We start from the raw sequence: 22,192 nt of genomic DNA, 5'->3' as shown, positions 1-22,192 counted from the left end.
CCTCACGGGCTCCCTCCAGCCTCTCATCCGTGTCTCTGCCCTCCCCAGTGGATGCAGGACAGGGCACCGCTTCTCATCCCACTGGCATCGAGAAGTCTTTCAAAGACCAACACTTCCCAGAAGAGGGTCTAAACCATGGCAGAGCAGAGGTGGCGGGTGCTGGGTGTCTGGGCAAAGGGCTTCGTGAATGCAAGAAGTGGCATCCAATAAAATAACAGTAGCAGCAATAATAGTGGTAATGATGTTGATGGGGTGAGTGATTGAGGCAAAGATGTTTCTGAGGTCTTGGCTGCATTTCCATGACTCTGAAGGGCTGGCGTAGATCAGGGCTGCGGCCTCTAAGGCTGCGAGGGCCGGCCTGGTGCCCACGGGCAGAACTCCCGGGAGCCAGAGCTCCACTTAATGTAAAGAAAGAACTTCCAGCTGGTGGACATTGGCGAGATAGAGGGGCTCTGGGGGGGCGGGGCCCTGTGGGCGGGGCTCCGGGGACCGGCCTTGAGGCCGCTGTGCGGACTCACGTTGATGATGGCGTCCGTCTGGATGTAGTCCATGTCCGAGTCCCGGAGGCCCAGCTCCCGGCCGTCCCGCTGGGCTGTGCTGACGATGCCAGTGGTCACCGTGTTCTGCAGGGCGAAGGGGCTGCCGATGGCCACCACGAACTCGCCAGGCCGCAGGTCTGCCGAGTGGCCCAGGAGCAGCGCCGGGAGCTTTTTCTGGGGGTGGAGGGAGGCAGGGAGGACAGGGAAGGGAAGCTCAGTGGTGGGCCTTTGGTGGGACCAGAGCCAAATTATGGCCAGGCCCCCGGCAGGGTGGTCCCTGGAGCAGCAGAGCCATCAGGGTGCAGGTGACCCTTGGGGCCACCAGACCCAGGGCTGGGCATTCGCAGAGCAGGGCCTCAGCCCACCAGCGACCACAGGTCTCCCCAAGGCAGGCCACGGGTCCACGTCAGGGAGGACACAGAAAGGTCTGGCTGGGCACAGCCAGGAGGCACAGCCACGCCCAGATCCCAGGGGCCTCTGCTGACTCTGGAGGTCAGAAGGCAGACCCTGAGCCACAGACCCTCAGGACCGTGGGCTCCATCCATCTGGCCTCTCCTCCCATGTCAGGAGCATCCCCTGTGTACTGTCTGCCTCCAAGTCAAGTAAGAAGTTTTCTGTTTTCACAGCAGCTCTTGATAAAGCAGGAAAAATGCTGTACACAGAAGTGAGGGTTAAGGAGGCGTTGAGCAGCTGTGCCCACGTGGGAGGCATGGAGCCTCAATGTGCCACGTTCTGTGCTGCTGGGCAGTAAAGCCTCTGCAAGAGGCACACGAGGTCCCAGGTGAGGACCTAGGAGGTGGCATCTGGGATGAGGACCCAGAGGGGACAAAGCAGGTCAGCAGCTTTCCCCAAAGCCCAGTTTAATGCAGGGCTGGGGGCTGAGAGTCAGACTGCGGTCAGGAGAACCCCATCTGGGCACCAGGGTACCTGGTCTTACTGACCCTGCCAGCATCTTTGGTGGCTGCTAAGATGCACCCCTCCACTCCCCAGGGGGAGATTCCAGTGCCTGGAAGGGGAGAGACCCAGCGGCCGCCCACCCAGGGCTCTGAACGGCTCTGCCTCTCCCCACAGGGGTCCTCGGGCAGGGGGCGCATACTATGGCCCTCGGCCAAATCCAGCCAGATCCAGCAGCCTCTTCTGTAAACACATCTTTCCCTGGACTGCAGCCCAGCCATCTGTCTGGCCTGTGGCTGCCTTCCCAGGACGGTTCCGAGTGGAGAGGTCGCGACAGAGACCACGGGGCCTGCAAAGTCTACGCCGTTCACTGTCCGCGCTTCACGGAAAGGGTCTGCCAACCTCTGACCTTGCGTACGGCCCTCCCGTCGCCCCCAGTTTCCCCGTCTCCAACACAGAGGTGGTGCCCCGGGCTCAGGAACAACTGTCACAGGGCTCCGAAAGTGGGCGAGGGTCTCCCTTAGGATAATTTCGTGGAGTCACTGAATTCCCTCTCGCCTGACCAGGCGAGAGGAGGCCTCCTTGCAAGACATTGATCATCTCAAGTCCTGGCAACTTTATTCAGAAAGAGCAGAAGCTGGGTGCAAGCTCAACCAAGCTGGACTCACCAGCCCACATGGGCCCCCACCCCCACCCCACCGCTGCCGCCTCCATGGACTTCATGGCGTGGGCTGGGCACAGGTCAACCCAGGTGAGCCCACGGTGCCCCATGGAGCTGGGACCATGAAGCTGAGCAGCAAGAAGCATGCAGGAGGGAGTCACCCCTTCTGTGACCCCCAGGGGGACAGTGGCATCTCCAGGAATAGGCCCAGGAGGGACAATGGAAGTGTCCCCAGCCTTGGAGACCCTCCACCCTCCATGTGGGAGCGGCATATTTCCTGGACGGCAGCCTGCTCTGCCCTGCATGGGCCACTTAGGGCCCTGCAGGGCAGTGTCCAGATATCGGGGTTGTAGTCTGACTAGACCCAAGACTAGGACATGTTGCCAGTCCCCAGGGGCCTCAGTTCCTCTGAGTGTCTGACGGGAAAGTGGGGCTGAGAGGTCCCTGAGCCCCAGGGTCCAGGAAGGGCTCCCCCACCACTCACCTTGGGGTGGATCTTGATGGTGGCGATGTCCGACTTCTTGTCGATGTCCTTGATGGTGGCCTCGTAGGTGTCACCATCCTGCAGCTGCACCCTGAGCTGCTGCCGGCCTGAGACGGTGTTGGTGCTGGACACCACGTGAGCGTTGGTGACGATCAAGCCCGCTTCCGACATGATGAAGCCTGAGCCGCTGGACAGGGGCACATTGCGGCCAAACAGAGGGTGTCTGTGGGGGAGGCAGGTGGGTGGGCTGGGTCAGCCACAGCCAGGGTCTGGGGGAAACGAGCATCCACCAGGCCTTAGGATTGAATCCTGGCTCTGCCACCTATTGGCTGTGGCCTTGGCCAGTCGTTAAGTCTGGACCCATTTCACAGCCACAGAGAGGGCAACAATGGCCTGTGACTTGCCATTTGCGAGGACGAGATGTGAGGCCTGTGAATGTCAGCTCCATGACAACGCAGCAGGCACTTCCTGCCCTGGAGCCAGACAGACCAGGATTGTAACCTTGAGTCCAATCCCCACTTACACCTGCCTGACTGTGGACAGCCACGGGGCGGACCCCTCTGGGCCTCAGTCTCCCCATCTGGGAAATGGGCCGATACCACCTGCTCCACCAAGCAGGTGCAGGCAGTCGGTCAACAAGCCATAGGGAAGACAGGAGGATGTGCACACAGCTCCACGGGACTCAGCAGGCCCTCGGGGAATGTCAGCTTCCTAATCTCCAGCTGCACAGAGAGAGGGTCATAAACACTGAGGGGCCCATGCTCCCACCTCCCTCCGGCGCCTTGGTTGCCTGCCCTGAAGCCCTGGAAGGCTCAGGGCCTTCCCGGGGGAGGGTCGCCACTGTCTCTGGGGCCGCAGTGCAGGGTCTGGACGGGGCAGGTCAAGCATGCCTGAGGCTGCTGGACAGACACCAGCCATAAAGGGTCTAACTGTGTGTGTGTGTGTGTGTGTGTGTGTGTGTGTGTGTTAGGGGGCGGGGATGGGGAAGGGCGGGGAGGAAGAACAGAGAGGATCTCTGGGAAGCGCAGAAACGCCACCTCCCCAGCAGGTCAGGGACTACCAAGGTCACCAAGAGTGCCCACGGAGCCAGAGACCGAGTCCCACCGTGCTCACGGCCGGCCTACAAGAGAGAGAGGCCCTCCAGTTCACAGGTGGGGAAACAAGGCCTTCAGCCGCCTGGGTCAGTGGAGGTGGTGTCAGCCCCTTTCCTGGATGAGGAGACTGAGGCTCAGAGCGGTCAGCCTCCTGCCCACAGTCAGTTCACAGGTGGTGACCCAGGCCTGGTGACATGAACCAGCCTCCCGGGTCAGGGGAGGTGGTGTCAGCCCATTTCCTGGATGAGGAGACTGAGGCTCAGAGAGGTCAGCCTCCTGCCCACAGTCAGTTCACAGGTGGGGACCCCGGCCCAGGGACACGAACCAGCCGCCCGGGTCAGGCAGGGGAAGGGCAGAGCCAGGCTTTGACCTGGGCAGCCTGGCCACTCAGCCCCTCCAGTGGTGACCAGAGCATCTGTCTGCTCAGGCCTGAGACCAGCTCCAGCCTCCACCCGGTTCCGTGCAGTTCCCTGAGCAGTGGCTGCACCCAATTTTGGGGCCTGCCGGGTGCAGGATTCGCCTCGGGTCTGAGGAAGAGCCCCAGGCAGTCCAGGGCCCCTCCCTGTGCACTCGGAGGTCACAGCCGGAGGTGCCTGTGCTGGAGGACCACGCTGCCCATGTCTGGGATGGTGCCCACCTCGGCCTCACCCTGCCCTCACCCCAAGACTTCAGCCTCCAAGGAAGGCTGGACCCACCATTGCGGCCTCCCACTGTAGTCAGCAACTATCTGGTTCAAGGGCTGGTGTCTGGAAGGACGCTGCCCCCCAACAACCACCTGCAAGGCCAAGGACGGGCCATTCACACATTGGGCTGTCGTTTCCTTAAAGACACATCTCAGGGTCTGGGGCCCGTGGGAAAGGCAGTGAGGGGTCAGCGTGTTGCAGGGGGATGGGCTTGGCTCTGAGATGCCAGAGACCTGGGGGGCAGCCCTGAGCCTGGGGCAGCTGCCTGGGCCACTGTTTCCACATCCAGAAATGGGAACATGGGACCCTGCCTTCCTGACCCGTGGGAGGGCCTCGGAGTACGGTGCAGCTGCTGTCGGTCAGCGCTGAGGTATGGGCTGCTGGGCCTGGCTGTCTCCTCCGGGAGGCGGCACCAGGCCGGGGCGATGGGAGAAGCTCAGGAGGGCAGGAAGGGCAGCCCGTGTGGCGACGGGCACAGAGCAGGTTCCGAGGACCGTGCTGAGCTCGCGCCAGGCATCTGCTCAGCCCCTAGGCCTCCAGAGGTTGGGGGCGGGATGCAGGTGCTCCCACTGATCAAGCTCCACGGCCAGCGGGCAGGGGCGGGGTCCCGTGCCGGGGTCAGGAGTCAGCGTGGGAGCGATTCTGCCCACTCCTGGCCCCCTGCTCGGGGTGGGGTTGGGGGCGGGTTGCCTCATCCCCTGTGCTTTGGGGGGCTTGATGACGCTGGCTGCCCCCACTGCTTGGGGAATGCCGTGAAGTCAAGTCAAGCGAGGCCCCGGGGTTGTGGCCGAGGCCTTGGCGATGGTCCCCTCGGGCAGCATGGCATGCAAGAGGCTGGCTCCCTCTGACCCCAACAGGATGGAAGGGGAGTGTCTGACCCTACGTGTCCTGTCTGGGCCCCTGCCAGCCCCCTCCACACACAGCGGCCGTGAGGTTAAGACAGAGCTGCAGTGTCGAAGTTGGTCTGGGAGGAGACCCCAGGATTCTGTGGGAGCCGGGGGTTTGCAGGGCGGTATCAGCTCAGACAGCCCTCGTGACCCTGCAGCAGCCGCTACAGCTGGGTCAAGTGCGAGCTGCTTTCTGCCTCCTTAGGCCACTTGGTCAGGGTCGGGGAGGGGCGTCCTCCCCAGGGCAACAGCGACCAGGAAGTCTGAGCAGGGTCCGCTGGACTCCACAGCCACTCTCGTCTCTACTGGCCCCCTTCCCCCCAGTGCTGGGATCGAGTCTAGTCTGGGCCCAGCAGATGGTGGGGTGGGGGTAGGAGGGGCTCCACGCACCTCAGGAAGAGCTCTATGTGGACCACAGCCGGCGCGATCTTCTCCACCACATCGGCAATGAAGTTGAACTTGTACCGTGGGCTGGTCAGCTGGTGGAGACCTGTACTGGCAGGAAGAATCAGGTGCATTAGTGAGGCCCAGACCTCCAGGCACAGGGCTCGCTTCTCCCAAGGGTGGCGGATGCCGGGCTTCCCCACCTTATATCTCCAGGGCCGCCGGGAGGCTCCGAGAGGTCAGGACACTTACGCTAGGACACATAGCACTCACAGGAAGTTCGGGCTGGACCTATCTGGGCCAGCTGCCAAGGGCCCTTGCCCTTTCTCTCCTAGACAGCAGTGTGCTGGTGTGAGGAAACCGTCCCCCACCCCAGCTTGCAGCTCTGGCCTGTCCCTGCAGGCCCTGGGCCCATGCAGTGGTTGGACAAGGTCACGGCCGAAGCCCCCGGCCATGGGGTGGCCCCCTCCTGGGCCGCGTTGGGCTGCCGCCGTCTGAGTTGCCAGGGCCCCTCCACGTGTGTGCCAAGCTTGGCCCGGCCCCAGGATGGCCTGCCAGGCAGCTCACGACCTTCCCTGGAGCTTTCACTGGCTCAGATTTCTGCTGCCATCAGCAGCCGCCTGCCGGGACCACAGGCCTGAGGTATGTGGGTGCCACGAGACCCACTCCCCTTGGTCTCCCTGTGGGCACATGTGCTGGGGTCTCCCAGGTCCTCCACTAGACAGCAGGGTCATCTGTAGCCCGTGCTGCTCAGCACTGCTTCTAAGAGGCTCCCAGGGCCCTAAAGGAGCAACGGGCTGGGCTCCAGCTGTGTGGCTTCAGGCAAATCGCTTACAGTCTCTGGGCCTCTCCACCCCTGCCCGCTCCAGAGAGCTGAGGGAACAGGCCGTGACTTGCAAACCTTAAGGCTCCCCGAAGTTGCTGAGTAAAGAGGGCTCAGCCCGTAAAGCCCAGCCCCGCAGCTGAGGATCTCTGGGAAGTGGCTGGACACCAGGATCTAGAGAAAATCTGGTTTTTCCTGACTGTCCAAAGGGACGGGAAGGAGCGCAGGCCCACGGTCGGGGCCTCGGAAACCTCTGTGGACAAGTGAGGTCCCCACCCACAGCCGGACTCATCTCCCCAGCTGTCCAGGGGGCAGCCAGGGCAGGGGTCATCAGTTCCATCCCGAAGGTAGAAAAACAGAAACTCCGTTGGAGGAGAGCCAGGCTCTAGACAGGGCCACAGATCTCCCTTAGGTGACCCTTAGGCCACCCACCTTAGGGACCCCCTCCCTGCTGGATCCCCTACTCAAGGCCCTGACTGTGCATTAAAGCCTGACTGGGACTCGGGGCCCAGAAGAGAGCTTGCCTTGGGCTCTGTGGTCAGGGGAGGCGAGGAGGGCCCACCCTACTGATCCTGTGATGTCTGCCTCTCAATCAGCCCATGGTCACTGACCGTTCAGGGCCCAGCCTCCCGCGGTCAGCCTGAATCAAAGGCCGCCTGTCCAGGGTGGCTGGAGCCTAGCTGGGATGTGCCCCACTCTTGGCTCCTTGACAATCAAACGGCGGGCCGCCAGGGACCCCCTGCAGAGGCGGAGCCCAGTGGAGGGATAGCATTTCAGGTTCAGAGGTCGTGGTCAGAGACCTGGGGCCCACCCCGGCCAGGGCTCTATGGCTCCCAGCACACACAGGTGCCCAGCACGCTTATTTCCATGTGGATTGCTAGTGGTCCCCGAAATTCTGGAGGAGAAGCTACTGGCCAGCTAGCCCGTGGAGGCTGAGCCTAGCTCTGCGGCCCTGCCCAAGGGCGCTGGGAACCTGCATTCATGTCTGCCTTCAGGGCGGAGGGGCCACTTCAGGTTCTGCTGTCTCACAAATTTCTCCCCTACCAGGCAACCCCCCTGTCCCCAAGGTTCCCGGACAACCCAGGCAGCGGAGGGCTTGGCACTAGGCCTGGATATTCTTTAGTCTGGGCTCGTGCCCACCCCCACTCTGCACTGGGGCGGGCAAGGCCGGGTGTCACCCCTCCTGGTGGAGCCGCTCACCCCCAGGCCCTGCTCCGTCACCCGCTGTCTGTGCCTCCTCCTGCCCGCATCTCTCCCGAGCCCTCCCCACCACGATGCTCCGGCCTGTCCCAGGTGTAGCTCAAGCCCCTCCTCCTCCAGGCAGCTCCCCCACCCCGGCCAGCAGGTTCCTCCAGATCCTCCCTGGGGCTCCCGGCATAAGACCGGTCTGCTGCCCTCGCTCTCATGGGGTGCCGAGCACCTTCTGGGCACACAGCCCGTGCTGGGAACGGGCCAGTGACCGGCCAGTCCCAGCACCGTGCGACCAGCGATGGGACCGAGGCAGGCCTGGGGTGTGCTGTGGAGTCCAGTGCCTGGAAGGGCGCACTGAGTTGGGGGAGCAGAGGTGCAAAGACACAGCGTGAGGGCAGCTCCGGGTGGATCTGGCTGAGCACAAACTGGGCCCAGTGTGAACAAGGCAGAGAAGGGTGAGAGCATCTGGCCAGAAGAGGCCGTGCCACCACACAACCCTGTCCCCGGCCTTGGGGACCCCGTCCCTGACCTCAGGGACACTGACTCCATCCCCGACCTCAGGGACCCCGTCCCCGACCTCAGGGACTGACTCTATCCCCAATCTCAGGGACTCTGACTCCATCCCCGACCTCAGGGACCCCATCTCCGACCTCAGGGACACTGACTCCATCCCCGACCTCAGGGACTCTCACTCCATCCCTGACCTCAGGGACCCCATTCCCCATCTCAGGGACCCCATCCCCAACCTCAGGGGCCCTGTCCCCGACCTCAGGGACCCCATCCCTGACCTCAGGGACTTCATCCCTAACCTCTGGGACTCTGACTCCATCCCCGATCTCAGGGACTCCAGAGCTTTAGGCACGTCTGCTCCCCACTGGCTGACCCTGCCCAGCAGGTCCTGCCAGCTGGCAGAGCGTGCCCTGAGCTGCCCAAGCCGCTGAGGCGCTGACCCGGCTGCCCGCAGATCCAGACCGCACATGGACCGTCCCCCAGATGCTCTCCTTTCCAATGCAGCCTCTCCAGAGATGAGTTAAAATAGGCCACACTCGATTTCATGTAACGATTTGAAGACAAAAACCCCCTGTAAAACATTCACAGGTTACAGGCTGGTGGGAAAACACATCACAAGATTTCATGGTGGCCACCGGGGCAGAGGCAGGGCGACGGGCGACTGTGCTTCGGTTTGTGGATTTCCTGAAGGTTCTCCTCTAGGCAAGTTAGACGCAGAAAAAACAGAGACTGGAGAGAGGGAGGCCTGGTCCGGGCTGTGTGTGCATGCGTGTGTGTGTGCTCACGTGCGTGTGTGCATGCGTGCGTGCGTGCGTACACGTGTGTGTGCGTGTGTGTGCACATGCGTGCTTGTGTGCACATTCATGCATGTGTGTGCGCGTGTTTGCATGTGTGTGCACGTGTGTGCTCACGTGCGTGCGTGTGCACGTGTGCGTGTGTACACGTGTGTACGTGCGTGTGTGCACATGTGTGCATGCTCACGTGCGTGCGTGTACACGTGTGTGCGTGTGCACATTCATGCATGTGTGTGCACGTGCGTGTGTTTGCATGTGTGTGCACGTGTGTGCGCTGGGCTAGGGGGGTGTGAGAGCAAGAGTTTCCAGCGCCGCAGGCGGCAGGGCCCTGGTGGCTGCAGGAACCCCAGGGAGAAGGTGGGCAGGACTTACCTCCCACCCATGCACCAGCTCCTTTGGGACACAGCAGATGTCGGGATGCCCCACAGCCCAGCTGTCACCAGCAGAGGTGACCCCCAAGGCAGCCCCTGAGAGGGGGAGGGTGGGAAGGATGGAGATCAGGGATGCTCTGCCAGACCTCAACTGACCCAGCAGCACACAGTAGGTCTGCAAACACCACCACAAAGGTTGTTCAGCCTGCTAAGCAGGTCTCGCCGTGGGAGCCGTGTGCCAGGAAACAGGCTGGAGGTAAAGACGGTTGAGGGTGGACACAGGCCTGGTGCCTCCAGAACCTCTGTCCTCCCTGACCCTGGGCCCCTGCAGAGCTCCTGGGTCAGCCAGCTGGTTCACAGCAACTCCCCCACCCCCCACCCCCCCGGAACCAGGTCCTGTCCCTTTAAGAGGGCGAGGTGGGTGGTGGGGATGGGGGGGAGGCGGGGCAGGGCGGGCTGCCTGGGCTGCCTCCCCACACACAGATGAGTCATCCCATGAATCAGTGGGAAAGGAGAGACGCGGTTCCCACCGCCGTGCTCCACATGAAAACCGCGGGCCCCACGGCTGGGAGGCGGACTCTGTTTATTTGGGGGGTTTTTGACAACCCCCACCCCGGCCTCACCCTGTCCTGGAGCCAGAGTTCTGAAGTCAACAGTGAGTCTTGACCAGATTCAGCTGTTAGCACTTTGTGCGTGTGTGTGTGTTAGCCCTAGCCTGCGGGCCTTGGAAGTCCTAGTCAGGAAGACCTTGAAAACAGCGCAAAGCAGTCAAGGCCAGGTGTCCAGTGGCACCTCCCGGGGATGGGAAAAGAGCCGAGTGTGCCCAGCGCCCGCCTCCTGCATTTCTGTGTGGCAGCGCTTCCGGGAGGGCTGACAGTGGCGGACCCTGAAAGAGGCTCTACTGTGTGTGCTGACTCTGGGTGCTCACGACGGCCCGGGGAACGGGTGGGGAAGTCCCGGCCCAGGAAGGCAGAGGGACTGGCCCAGACACCCCACCCAGGGCCACGCGTATTGTCGCACAGGTTGTGAACTGTACAACCCTGGCCGTTGTTAACAGAGATCACAGCGTGGCAGCTGCCCTTGGAACTGTGCAGTGCGCAACCTGCCCAACTGTACACCTCACCTGTCTAGCACACAGCGGGCAGAGCCAGGACTGAGACTCAGGGTTTTTCCCTCTAACTCGGAGGTCACTGCCCATTCTTCTATTGCCTCCTGCAATCAGAAGACTCCCCTGCTGCCCCCGTCCTCACCCAGCAGTCAGCTAAGAACTGAGGATGGAGGGACCATCAGCAAGTGCCCACAAGGTCCCAGGCTAGGCCCATCCATCCACAATGCTGACAGCCTGCAGGTCGGAGGGCAACCTCTCGCCCAGGCTCGGTGGCCGGGGCTTCCCCTTTAGTCCCGCAGCCTCGCTAGTGCCGTACCTGCCTCCCGGTGGCCTCGGCTGTGGTTCCCCAAGCACGCACGTTCTGCAGTGGCCCCCCCAGCCTTTGTAGTCAGTCCTCCTGCAGACCCCCAGGCCAAGGCCCACACACTGCCCCTGGGGAGGCCACCCTGCCTGACTCAGTGGGCTCAGGGACCAAGCTGTCTCATCTGGGGCCCAAGGCCCTGTGTGACCCCCTCCCAGACCTGTCCTTCGAGAAAGTCCCCATGGCCTGGGCACCCCGACCCACAGCAGTGAGCAGAGAGCCTCAGAGAACGGGGGGCCTGAGAGTGGGTGCACCGTCCCAGGGGCTCCTCCGCAGCCTCTCGTCCACACCCCTAGGCCCCACCCACCACCCACAAGGGGCCGCTCTGCAGCCCCAGGGGCTGCCTTCCGGATCTAATTAGTTCCCAGGATGGCTCTCTGCCTGTGTTTTTCTTTTTCTTGAAAACATGCCTGTCCCGGAGTGAACTGTCTCCCCGCAGCCAAAGACGGTGACTTCAGATCCCTCTGCGGCTCCAGGGGTGGGGTAGGAGGGAGGGGGGACCCCTGCTGTCTGTGACCCCCAGGCTCTCATCCCTGGAACACAGGGCTGAGGGCTGCAGCCAGACCCCCACTCCACAGGCCACACCAGCCCAGGCTCTGGGCATTTAGGCTTCAGGGAATTTTCACAGCTGTTCTGCAGGGCAGGGATCATCATGATTGTACAGGCGAGGAAAAAGGCTCAGAGAGGTCAGGGCACCCAGCAAGGCTGGCAGCCAGGTCCCCCGACCCCTAACACGTCTCTTTCTCCTCGTTGATCCTTGTCCAGGGTGGCGGGCTGTCCTGCTCCCAGGAGAGCCTGGCATGGCCAGTCCTCAGCTTGGGGCCAGCCCAGCTCTTCCAGCTGTGAACCCCACTGCGGCTGCAGCCAATGCCACAGGGCAGAGGGCTCTTCCACCAGCCTGTTTGCGCTTTATGAAGGGGCCCCACAGGCCAGGCAGGACTCCAGGCCACCCGGAAGCTAAGGTGGGGTCAACCCCCTGGTCTCCCTCTTACAGGAAGCCCTCCCTGCCCTACTGGCTCATCAGTTGACTCCTCTGGCCCGTCAGTTGACTCAGCTGTGACATGGGGGCTAAACGAGGCCAATGGAACCCCCGTGGGCAAGGCCTGGCACGTGGCAGCCTTTCTGCCAGTGCTGCCTTCTGGCTCCTTCCCATCCTCAATGGCCCTGCCTCCCTCTCATAAACTCCATGCACATCAGAAACGTCCACTTGGCAATGTTTAGGTTTCTTTCCACCAAGGCCTGTTAACCCTTACACGGGGGTAAATTATCTCATCGACTGTCAGTGATCCAGGGAGGAGGGTCTGTTGGCCCCCCTTCACAGATGGGGAAGCTGAGGTGTGGAGAGCCTAGACTTGCAGGGCCTCACCTCGGAAGTGGTGGAACTCGAACAGAACTGGGTCTCAGTCCTGGCTCTGCTAGAGGGCTAAAGCATACAGTCGGGCAGGTTGTGTGGGGCACAACCCCAGGGGCCCCCTGCTCCCCTCTGCAGCAGACCTGGTGTTCTGTTTGGGAGACACACACCCACATGTCCTGGCCATGTCTGTGCTACTCTAGGACGAGGAGTCTGTGCTTTCTTTCTTTCTCCAACTATTCAACACCTTTATCAAAGCTGGGAGGCCACTTCCTCAAGGGGCTGGAGGCCTGCCCGGTGGCCAAGACCAGTCTCAGGGCAGAGCTGTCTCTTCCCACCTGCTGACCTCGGGCAGGCCACTGCACCTTGCTGGGGTCTTTTCTTATAAGAGCCATGACAAACACACCCAGACATGACGGGCGTTCAGCCTGCAGCACAAGGCCTCGCCTTTGACCCTGGTAAAGCCTGCTGGCTTCTCTCCATCAGAGCAGCCCAGGAGGAGGTGGCTTTCAGTGCCTCCGGCGGGACTCAGCCAGTGGCCCACCACTCCACACCCGGTTTGTACAAACCCCAGGCCTGCAAGGAGGCCACGTGACTCTGCTTGTCCTCATTTCTCCCAGGCTTTCGGCAGCTGAGGGGCACGTGTCGGGCCAGGTGGACGCCGTCAGTGGGTTGAGCCTGGCTCACTTGGGCTCTGGCTCCCCTGGCACAATGCTCGCGGCATGATGGACTCGGGACAGTTTATCCCCCAAGTGGCTGGGTGGTCTCCATCGGGTCCCCTTGGGATGTGGACTTGAAGACAAGCTCAGACCTGGATTTGGATGGAGTGGGGGTGGGGCTCCATGGGCCCCGCAGGTCATGGAGGGGGCTCCCACAGTCAGGAGGGGCGATGAGCCTGCGGCCCTGCCCCAAACCTCCAGCCGCCCCCCTCAATGATGCAAACACAGCAACACAGCAGCACCAACCCAGGGACAGGGCCGCTCACCAGCCAGGCTCCTGCCGCGGAAGCCCGTCTCCCACTGGATACCCTCCACACCAGAACCCACGCCAGAACCTAAGAGCTCTCCAAACCTGTTCTTTCAGGACAGGCCCAGCCACCCGCCTGCCCTGCACCCTGCCCCCTCAGTCATGAGACCCCAGAGCCTCTGGGGCCTGTCCCCCTCGGCTGCCAGCCGAGCTCAGACCCACTCAGGCACCAGACTCCCATGAGCTGGGCCCCATGCCCTGCTCTGCACACCTGTTACCCAGAAGCTTCAGGGGTCTCTCACTTCCTGAAGATGGCTCACCCTCACTGTTCCTCCCGCCTATGCTTAGCATTTCCTGCTATCCTCCTCTGCACAGGCTCTGCCTGCATCGGCCATCTCCACGGCTGTTTAGATGCCACCTCCTCCAGGAAGCTCTCCCTGATTGCTCCTTCTCCTCATCCCAGAGATGTGTTCTCCCTCCCCTTCACGGCACCGATGATCAGGGATTTCACAGGGACTCGGCTGGTAGTGGTGGTGGTGGTGGCAGTGGACAGGAAGCAGAGCCCAGGATATACTGAGCCGGTGGGCTGCATGGGAAGTCCTGCTTGGTCCCCAAAGGCAAGTGGGGGTCCCGTGTGGAGGTGCACTGGAAGGGGACAGGCCTGGGGAAGGCAGGACCGGATGGGGTGCTGTGGGATCCCAGCGCACCTCCAGATCAGCTTTAGGGAGCGTGAGGTGGCGGGGTGAGGGTGCCGTCCAGGCCAAGCCCTGGCCGGGAAAGGATGGCAGCACAGCAGTCCAGGCCCTAAGCTCCTCTTGGCCGGATCCCTGGCTCCTCACGGGTCCTCAGGAGCCACCAGAGGCTGCAACTCAGCCCCTGGGCCGGGGTGGGGGGTGGCGGAGGGGAGAGGTGGGGGCCCTGGTGAGTCCTGAGTGCAAGGCCCAGGAAGCTGCTAAGAGGATTAAGCACCGAAAGTCAACAAAGCTCTTAAATAAACAGAGCCCAGAGTCTCCACTGGCACCTGCTCTGGGGCTGAACAATAAAAACTGGTGATTAAATGCCACGTTGTGAATTGCCCTCCAGGATTCTTGCTGGGAAAATCCCAGGGACAGGGTCGGACGACTGACCTCTCAGCAACTGAGAACAAATGAACTGCCCTGGGGCTCGAAATTCTGAATTGCAGACGCGCAGGCCTCCTGGTCTGCAGCTGTGGGCAGAGGCTGTGAAAAGAGACCCCTCTGCTCCATGCAGACGCAGCTTTCTGGCCTTTACTTTCCCCTTGATGGATACTCTTCCCCGACACGTGGCATCTGCCTTGCACAGACATGGGAAGGCGCAAAAGCTCCCTGGGTAGGTAGTGAGCCCACCATCACTGGGAGTATGCAAGGAGAGACACCCACCATGTGGGCCGGCCTTTCATTCCAACAGCACCAACTGAGCTCAGCTGCTGGACCAGGCCTGCAGAGAACCAACAGACCAGACGTCCGCCCTGTGAGGCTCAGAGCCTGGTGAAGTTGAAAATAAGACATTGAGTCAGAGAAGAAATGAGAGGTGGTTCAGAGGAGTCCCCATGGTGCGCCCATGAGGCTGATGCAAGGGACCACCCAGGCAGTCAGGGAGGGCAGCTCATCTAGACTAAGGCAAGTTGAGGACTCGGTCCTACGAAGGTGAAGGAATGGGAATTGGGTGCAGCAGACACTGTACTTGCAACGACCCCGAGGCGGAAAGGAGACCAGTGTGGCTGCAGCAGGGGAGGAGAGGGTGTTGGAGGGGTGGGCAGGGCCAGACGGCACAGGGGGTTGAGGCTCAGGGTAGGTGCTGGGGAACGGCTGCAGGGGTCCCACCCGTGATGGGCAGCACGGATTTATCACGGTCACCCTGGCCGCCGTGTGAAGAAGTGACCGAAGGGAGGATGAGGGAGGTGGAAAAGGTCCGCGGAGGCCAGCGTGGCTGGAGGGACCCTGGGGGGAACATCTCAAGGTCGAGCTGAGGACCCTCCTGTAGACAGGGAGTGAGGAACGAGGGGAAGTAAGGGGTCAAAGCGTGATGGAGCCTTCTGACCTAAACTCCCCAGGGGTGGTCCTGTCGGACCAGGACACAGGACTTCGGCTCAGGGAAGGAGGGGGCTGGAGACAGGACCCTGGGTGCATCCGAAGGCAAGTGAGGGTGGAGCCAGCAGGACTCACGTCCAGGGGGATATGTTGAAGATAGTAGCCCCTTACCTGCCGCTACACGTGGACATCACCCAGTGATTTCTGACCAGGCCCTGGGAAGGCCCGGGGTCGGGGAGCGAGTATCGCCACCAGGGATGCTCTATAGAGGTTGAGCCTATTGGCGCTGGAGACCCAGGCCTGATCCTGACCCCAGGCCTTGGGGGCCCGCCGCCCTGCCTGAAGAAGAGTGTCAGCCGGACCCGGGCCAGGCCTGCCTCTGTCATTTCCCAGCCGAGTGACCTCAGCCCCATCACTTGGCCCTTCCCTGCCTCCGTGAGCACATCTCGGGTGCATGAGTAAGGAACGGATTCGCCAAGTGAGATGGCGCCAGTCCACAGGGGCTGGACTCTGCCCCTGCTGCCTTGCGGGAAGCCGGGTGTCTGAGGTCCCTGTGCCCGGGCGCCGGGAGCAGGGGCGGGCCGCGAACCGTGGTGTGCAAGGTACCCATGGGAGGCTGGGCCCATCTGGCCCCGCCCACCGAGGCCGCCGTGGCCGCAGACCCTCTGGGCGCCCCCTGCCCCGGGGGGCTCTGAAGACAGGGCTTGTGGTCTGCACGCCCACCCGGTGCGGCTGGTCCCTCTGCCTCTGCCCGGCTCCCAGCTCCCTGCATCCTCCCCATCACCTGTCCAGAGAGCCCAGGTCACCTCCCACCGCTCAGCACTGGAGCTCCGCCTCTGGGGAGCCTCCCAGGCCTCGTCAGGTGATGGAAAGGGTGGTGGGAGGCTTCAGAAGCGCGATCATGACACAGAAAGTAACCGGCCGTCTGGTGACCGCTGGTTGAAGGCACGTGTCTGCGTGCCGTAGCTCATTACTCTCTGCACCAATTCACCAAAACTGAGCATTCGTCCCACTTAACAGGTGAGGAAACTGAGGAGCAGGGCCTCGTGGGCAGCACCGCGTTCGGAGGAGGGGCAGGGCCAGCCCCAGCTGCGGGCCTCCCACTCCACCCCTGAGCCCTCTGCGGCTCCCTGTGGCCGCCACGGTACCGTTCTCTGCTCAGCCTCCAGTATCTCCCTCCATCCGTTTCTCCAGGGCCCAGCCGGGCTCTGCCTCATTGCAGGGGCCTTGTTGCCAGCCCACGGTGAGCAGGACACGCAGAGCAGGGGCTTCGCAAGCTGGGACTCCATCGGCCAAGAAGAAAGGTTTCATGACGCCCCTGGTGGTCCAGGGACTAAGACTCTGTGCTCCCAATGCAGGGGGCCCAAGGTTCAACCCCTGGCCAGGGAGCTAGGTCCCACTTGCTACAACTAAGAGTTCACCAACCACAACTAAAGATCCCCTGGGCCTCAACTAAGCCCCGGCGCAGCCAGGTAAATGAACATTTTAAAAAAGAATACAACATTTAATAGTTATTAAAGAAAATAAAGGCTTCGAAATGCCTAGACCACCTCCAACCCACTCCAGCCCTTGGCGCCCTGGAGCCTGACTCTAAGAGCATCCACTACTTGGGAGAGTTGGCTTTGGGGAGCCCACCCTGAGCCCTCTGCCTATCTGACCTGCCAGCATGGCCTGAGATGGGCCTGCTGGCTCTGAGCCCCAAGGCAGAGGGTGAAGTGGGCACGAAGTAAATGATAACTTTTCCACCCCCGTGACATTGAGTGGCCCCACACCCCCAGTCTCCCAGGCACAATCCAAGCACAAGCCTGACCACATCACACTCACTTCTCTTAAAACCCTTCAAAGGCTGTCCCATATCATCATGGCTAATCCCACATAATGCTTCCCAAACCAGGCTCCCTGGAACCCCGGCGTGCCAGGGGGAGGCCCCGTGCGTTCTCCCAGGAAGGAGCTTTTTGCTGGAGTTCTCTTGGGAAACCCTGGGTGTTTATCATTTTTTTTTTTTTACCGTGTTGCAGGGAGCTCTGAAAGACTCAAGCTGAATGTGACTCCCCACTGCAGGGCTGGAGTTTACTTTCTAGAACGTTTGGGCCCCAGGACACTTGTTTTCAGAATCCCAGACCCGATCTGGGGAGCCTGGCCTACAGGGTGAAATCTAAGGCACAGTGTTTATGGGACACGCATGGTCCTGTCCCTGACAAGCTGTCCAGCCTTGGGTGTCACACACATGCACACACATGCACACACGTGCACACATACACGCACACGCACACACACACGCACATGCACCCCTGCTCTGGGCTGTGTGTTCTCCCTGACCTGGCTCACCACACACGCTAAGGTCTCCATGTGGCGATTCACACTGCCGTCTCTTCCCAGAAGAGCTGGCCCTTCAGCCCTTCCAGGCTCCCTGGCTCCCAGGTGGCCTTGTGCCCCACGGTGGAGCCCGTCCTGGGGGTCAGCATCTCCCCAGCTATGGGCTGAGGGCACACTCGGAGCCTGATTCCTCTTGGTTGCTGTGAACTCAGCGCAGGGTGCTGTGCTCAGAGCGCCTAAGAACCAACGCGGGAGCCTGCCTTCCCAAGAGATGCCCCAGACAAACATGGGCACAGCAGGGTTTTCTAGCATTTTCTTTCACAGGGTCAGCCTGTGTGGCAAGAAGCCACCTGGAGCCAACCCCAGGTTAGGGGGTCTACTCTAAGGTTGGGCTTCTCCTGCGGCTCAACGGTAAAGAGCTGGTCTGCCAAGGCAAGAGACGAGAGATGTGGCTTCCATCCCTGGGTGGGGAAGACCCCCTAGAGGAGGGCATGGCAACCCACTCCAGAATTCTTGCCTGGAGAATCCCATGGACAGAGGAGCCTGGTGGGCTACAGTCCATGAGGTCACAAAGGCACGACTGAGCGACTTAGCACGCACGCACGCACGCATGCTCCAAGCTTTGATGGGACTGAGAGATTTCTTACCCCACGGCCTGTCCACACAGAGCCCCCTCACACAGTCCAGAGACGCCACACACTGGCTCACCATTCCTAAACGACCTTCCAGAGACGTATTTTAAATGCAGTACAAAAAAAGAAAAAGAAAAAGAAAACACCCTATGTGGCTCAACTGCTGTCTGTCGTACGGATACCCAGACATGGAAGGCCAGGAAAGAGTGCTTTGCATCCAACTCCCAGGCAGGGCAGGGATGTGGGGACCAGGGGAAACGAGACACAAGGTGGGTACATTTTAATGAGGCTGGAGAAATGCTGGGCGGACCAGGCCCACTGAGGTGGTCAGAGCCCTTGGTCTCACCACCGGTGGGCTACTTCTGCGACCTTGGGGACAGCATTTTACCTTTCCCCGTCTTGGTTCCCCGACCTGAAAACCGGAAGCCTGGTTAGAGATCTCTAAAAGAAATCGTCACTTGTTCCCTGGGGAGCGCTCCGCCCTGGCTCTGGGCCCCGTTTCCCAGGAGACGCTTCTTCATCCCCACCCCCCCCAACCCCGCCAGCGATGCTGGCGCTCCCTCCCCGGCCGAGCGCTTACCCGATGGGCAGGCGCCCTTCTGCAGCTGGCGCACGGGCGTCCCAGAGAGCTGCAGCGCGCGGCGGCTGGCCGCCTGCAGCGCGCACACGTTGGCGTAGGTGTGCCCGTCGGTGCCACACACAGCGTGCGCCCAGCGGCAGCGACACAGCCCGCGCACGCACTCCAAGCTCTCCCCGCACGGCGAGTCGACGGCGCGGCCGCACGGCTCGCCCTCGGTGGCGGCGCACACCAGGCAGCAGTTGCAGAGGTCCGGCACGTAGCCGCCAGGGCAACGGGGGCTCGGGCACCGCGACACGTCGCAGCGCGCGGGGCACGACGCGGCTGGGGGCTCCCGGGCCAACGCCAGGGCGGCCAGCGCGGCCAGGAGCAGCGCCCGCGCCTGCATGGCGGACCGGCCGGCGGCGGGCTGCAGCGCGGGAGACCGGCCCGGGGAGGGGGCGCGCACCGAGGCCGCGGCTCCGGGCGCCGACGGAGGGAACGCGGCCACCTGCGCCGGCGGCTCGGGCTCAGGCGGGCGGGCCCCGGGACCGCAGGGACATGCCCGGGGCGCGGGGAACGCGGCGGCGAGGGACTGGAGAGGCGCCCCGTGCCGGCCGGGCCGACGGTCTGCGGGGCGGCCGGCCCTGCCGCGTTTTAAGGCGCCGGCCGCCCGCCCTCGCAGAAAGGGGGTGGCCCGGCCCCTCGCCAGCTCCGCCCCAGCCCAACCGCCGCCCCCCTCCACCCCCGCGCCGGCCTTCCGGGGCCTGGACCCACCCGCGGCCAAAAGCTGGGCCTGCCTGGTCTGGGGAACCGGGTGATAGTTATGCAGCGGCCCGCCCGGCGTGTCAGGGGCCTTGTAGGGGAGGAGCCACCGCGTGCAGGCCGCGGGCACCATCCCGGGAATCTCTGACCCGGCCCGGTTCGTGTCCCAGTTCCAGTGACCTCAGCTACTCCTCCGGGTCCCCCCCTTCAAAGAATGGGCAAGGCCAGACCGTTAGTCCCGGCCCCTCCTCCCCAGCCCGTCTCCTCTCCCTGCCCTGCGGCCCAGCGCCCCCACCCCCACCGCGGGCCTCCTGGGCCTGGGTGCCCTCAGGACTCACAGGCCTGGCCCCCGGCCCACCGGCCGTCGAGGTGGACATCGCCCCCCCTGGGGAGATGCTGGGGACAGACCTCCAGGAAGCACCTCCACCCCACCGACCGCGCGGTCCTTAGAGCTCGGAGGAGTTGCTTCCTCGGGCTCCGCACAAGGTCTGTCTGGTTCCGCCCGAGCTCTCGGTGCCCTGGAACCCTGGCGGGGTCTCCTGACAGCCCTGTGCCTCAGTTTCCCCTCTGGGAAAGGGGAAGGCGTAGGGCTGTGCCGTATATGGGGCGTCTCCTGCGTTGGGGCATGGCATGCAATCAGCCCACAGGGGGCGGATTATTCGGCACACGTTCTCAGAAAAGACGCTCCAGGCTGGGGGCCCTGCCCCGAGGGCCCAGAGCCTGGTGACCGGACTGCCTGCAGTGTGACGAGGGCTGTGGGCGGGTGTGGTCCAAGGAGACAGAGGACAGAACCCTCTTTGGAGGTGAGCTTCAAGAGGGTGTAGGATCTGGATGCTGTAGTGGGCCTGTGGGTTGCTGGTGTCAAGCAGGGAGCTAATTCCCCCCTGGGTGAAGGCTCGGAAGCAAAGCCAGGTCAGAGGGGCGACCTGTCAGGCGGAGAAAGCCTTCGGCTGAAGACCCTGGAGCTGGGGGTCCGCACCTTCTTTGCAAGGCCCTGCGGCCGCCTGCTGAGGTCTAGAGAGCCCTGCTCAGAATGATGGCTTTACATGCATCAAACAAGCTGCACAGCATTACTGGGGGGGGGGGAGCCATGCTGTCATGAACACAGTTGTTAAAGTATGTGGTAAAGAGCCCACCTGCCAACGCAGCAGACTCAAGAGATGCGGGTTTGATCCCTGCATCGGGGAGACCCCCTAGAGGAGGAAATGGCAACTCGCTCCAGTATTCTTGCCTGGAGAATCCCGTGGGCAGAGGAGCCTGGTGGCTACAGGCCATGAGGCCACAAAGAGTCGGACACGACTGAGCGACTCAACAACAGTGGGGAAACTGAAGCCTTAAGTGAAAGGACCCATCCCTCGCTTTCCTTCTCCCATCTGAAACTGGGGTGCAGGCCCCTGGGGTCGCCTTAGTTTTTGCCTAGAAAGGGCAGGCCCCCCGGTCGCAGAAGCTGCCGTGAGCATGGCTGTCTGGAGGCCCCAAGTGCTCTGTTGGTAAAGGGAATCGGGTTCCAGGTGTCCTGGCAGTGCCCAGGAGATGGAGGGAGCAGTGCCCCCTGCTGGTCAGACTCTGTCCTGCCTCCGGGTGCAAACCAGGACACCTTCAGGGCTTCCCTTTGGGCGGCAGGAATCCTTCACCACCACCCCTGCTCCCCGCATCTCAGTCTCCCCCAGAGCCCCGCCCCTCCTGAGGGTCAGTTCTGTTCAGCAGTCGCTCAGTCGTGTCCGACTCTTTGTGACCCCACGGACTGCAGCACACCAGGCTTCCCTGTCCATCACCAACTCCCGGAATTTAATCAAACTCATGTCCATCGAGTCGGTGATGCCATCCAACCATCTCGTCTTTTGTCGTCCCCTTCTCCTCCCGCCTTTAATCTTTCCCAGCATCAGGGTCTTTTCTAACGAGTCAGCTCTTAGAGGCCAAAGTATTGAAGCTTCTTCACCTTCAACATCAGTCCTTCCAATGAACACTCAGGACTGATCTCCTTTAGGATGGACTGGTTGTCCTTGCAGTCCAAGGGACTCTCAAGAGTCTTCTCTAGCACCTCAGTTCAAAAGCATCAATTCTTCAGTGCTCAGCTTTCTTTACGGTCCAACTCTCACATCCATACCTGACTACTGGAAACACCATAGCTTTGACTAGACAAATCTTTGCTGGCAAAGTAATGCCTCTGCTTTTTAATATGCTGTCTAGGTTGGTCATAGCTTTTCTTCCAGGGAGCAAGCGTCTTTTAATTTCACGGTTGCTGAGGGTGGGCATCCTCAAAGCTCTAGGATGCCCCTGGGTGGAGCTTCAGGATGCTGGAGGTTCCTCCTGTTTATTATTCATTTACATTTAACCCCCCAACCCCCACCGCTGCTCTCAGTACTAAAGCCCCTTTACAAACAAGATCAAGATAAAAAGGAAAGAAGAGAAACCAAGTAAAGCCAAAAACAGTGATAGAAAAACAAAAAACCAGGAAGCCAGAGGTAGGGCTGGTCCACAAATTGTTGCCCTGAGATGCTGTTTTTTGGTGCCGTGGTCCCCAACCTATTTGGCACCAGGGACCAGTTTCCTTGAAGACAACTTTTCCACCGACCTGGGATGGAGGGGATGGTTTCGGGATGAGTCAAGTGCGTTACATTTTTTGTGCACTTTAATTTCTATTACATTAGCTCCATCTCAGAACATCAGGCATCGGATCCCGGGGGCTGAGGACCCCTGTTTTAGTGCATGGCTGTAAGTTTGGCTCCCAGCTTCCTAGCAGCTGGGGCAAGGATGGAGATGAGATGCCC

General features: G+C 61.8%; 1 protein-coding gene across 1 annotated transcript in view; it reads right to left on the bottom strand.

The window, feature by feature from the left end:
- HTRA3 (HtrA serine peptidase 3) overlaps positions 1–19,288 on the bottom strand; it is a 29,356-nt gene extending 10,068 nt beyond the window's left edge. The window contains exons 1-4 of the mRNA XM_027971265.2: positions 18,681–19,288; positions 5,633–5,732; positions 2,579–2,801; positions 519–713 (exon numbers count right to left, since the gene is read on the bottom strand). Coding sequence (XP_027827066.2) covers positions 519–713; positions 2,579–2,801; positions 5,633–5,732; positions 18,681–19,065 — 903 coding nt within the window. The 5' untranslated portion in view covers positions 19,066–19,288. The remainder of the gene's footprint in view (positions 1–518; positions 714–2,578; positions 2,802–5,632; positions 5,733–18,680) is intronic.
- Positions 19,289–22,192: the final 2,904 nt, after the last annotated feature.

The sequence above is a fragment of the Ovis aries genome, chromosome 6 (assembly GCF_016772045.2).
Source record: "Ovis aries strain OAR_USU_Benz2616 breed Rambouillet chromosome 6, ARS-UI_Ramb_v3.0, whole genome shotgun sequence".
Classification (NCBI taxonomy): domain Eukaryota; kingdom Metazoa; phylum Chordata; class Mammalia; order Artiodactyla; family Bovidae; genus Ovis; species Ovis aries.
This window is presented reverse-complemented; position numbering and strand designations above follow the sequence as displayed.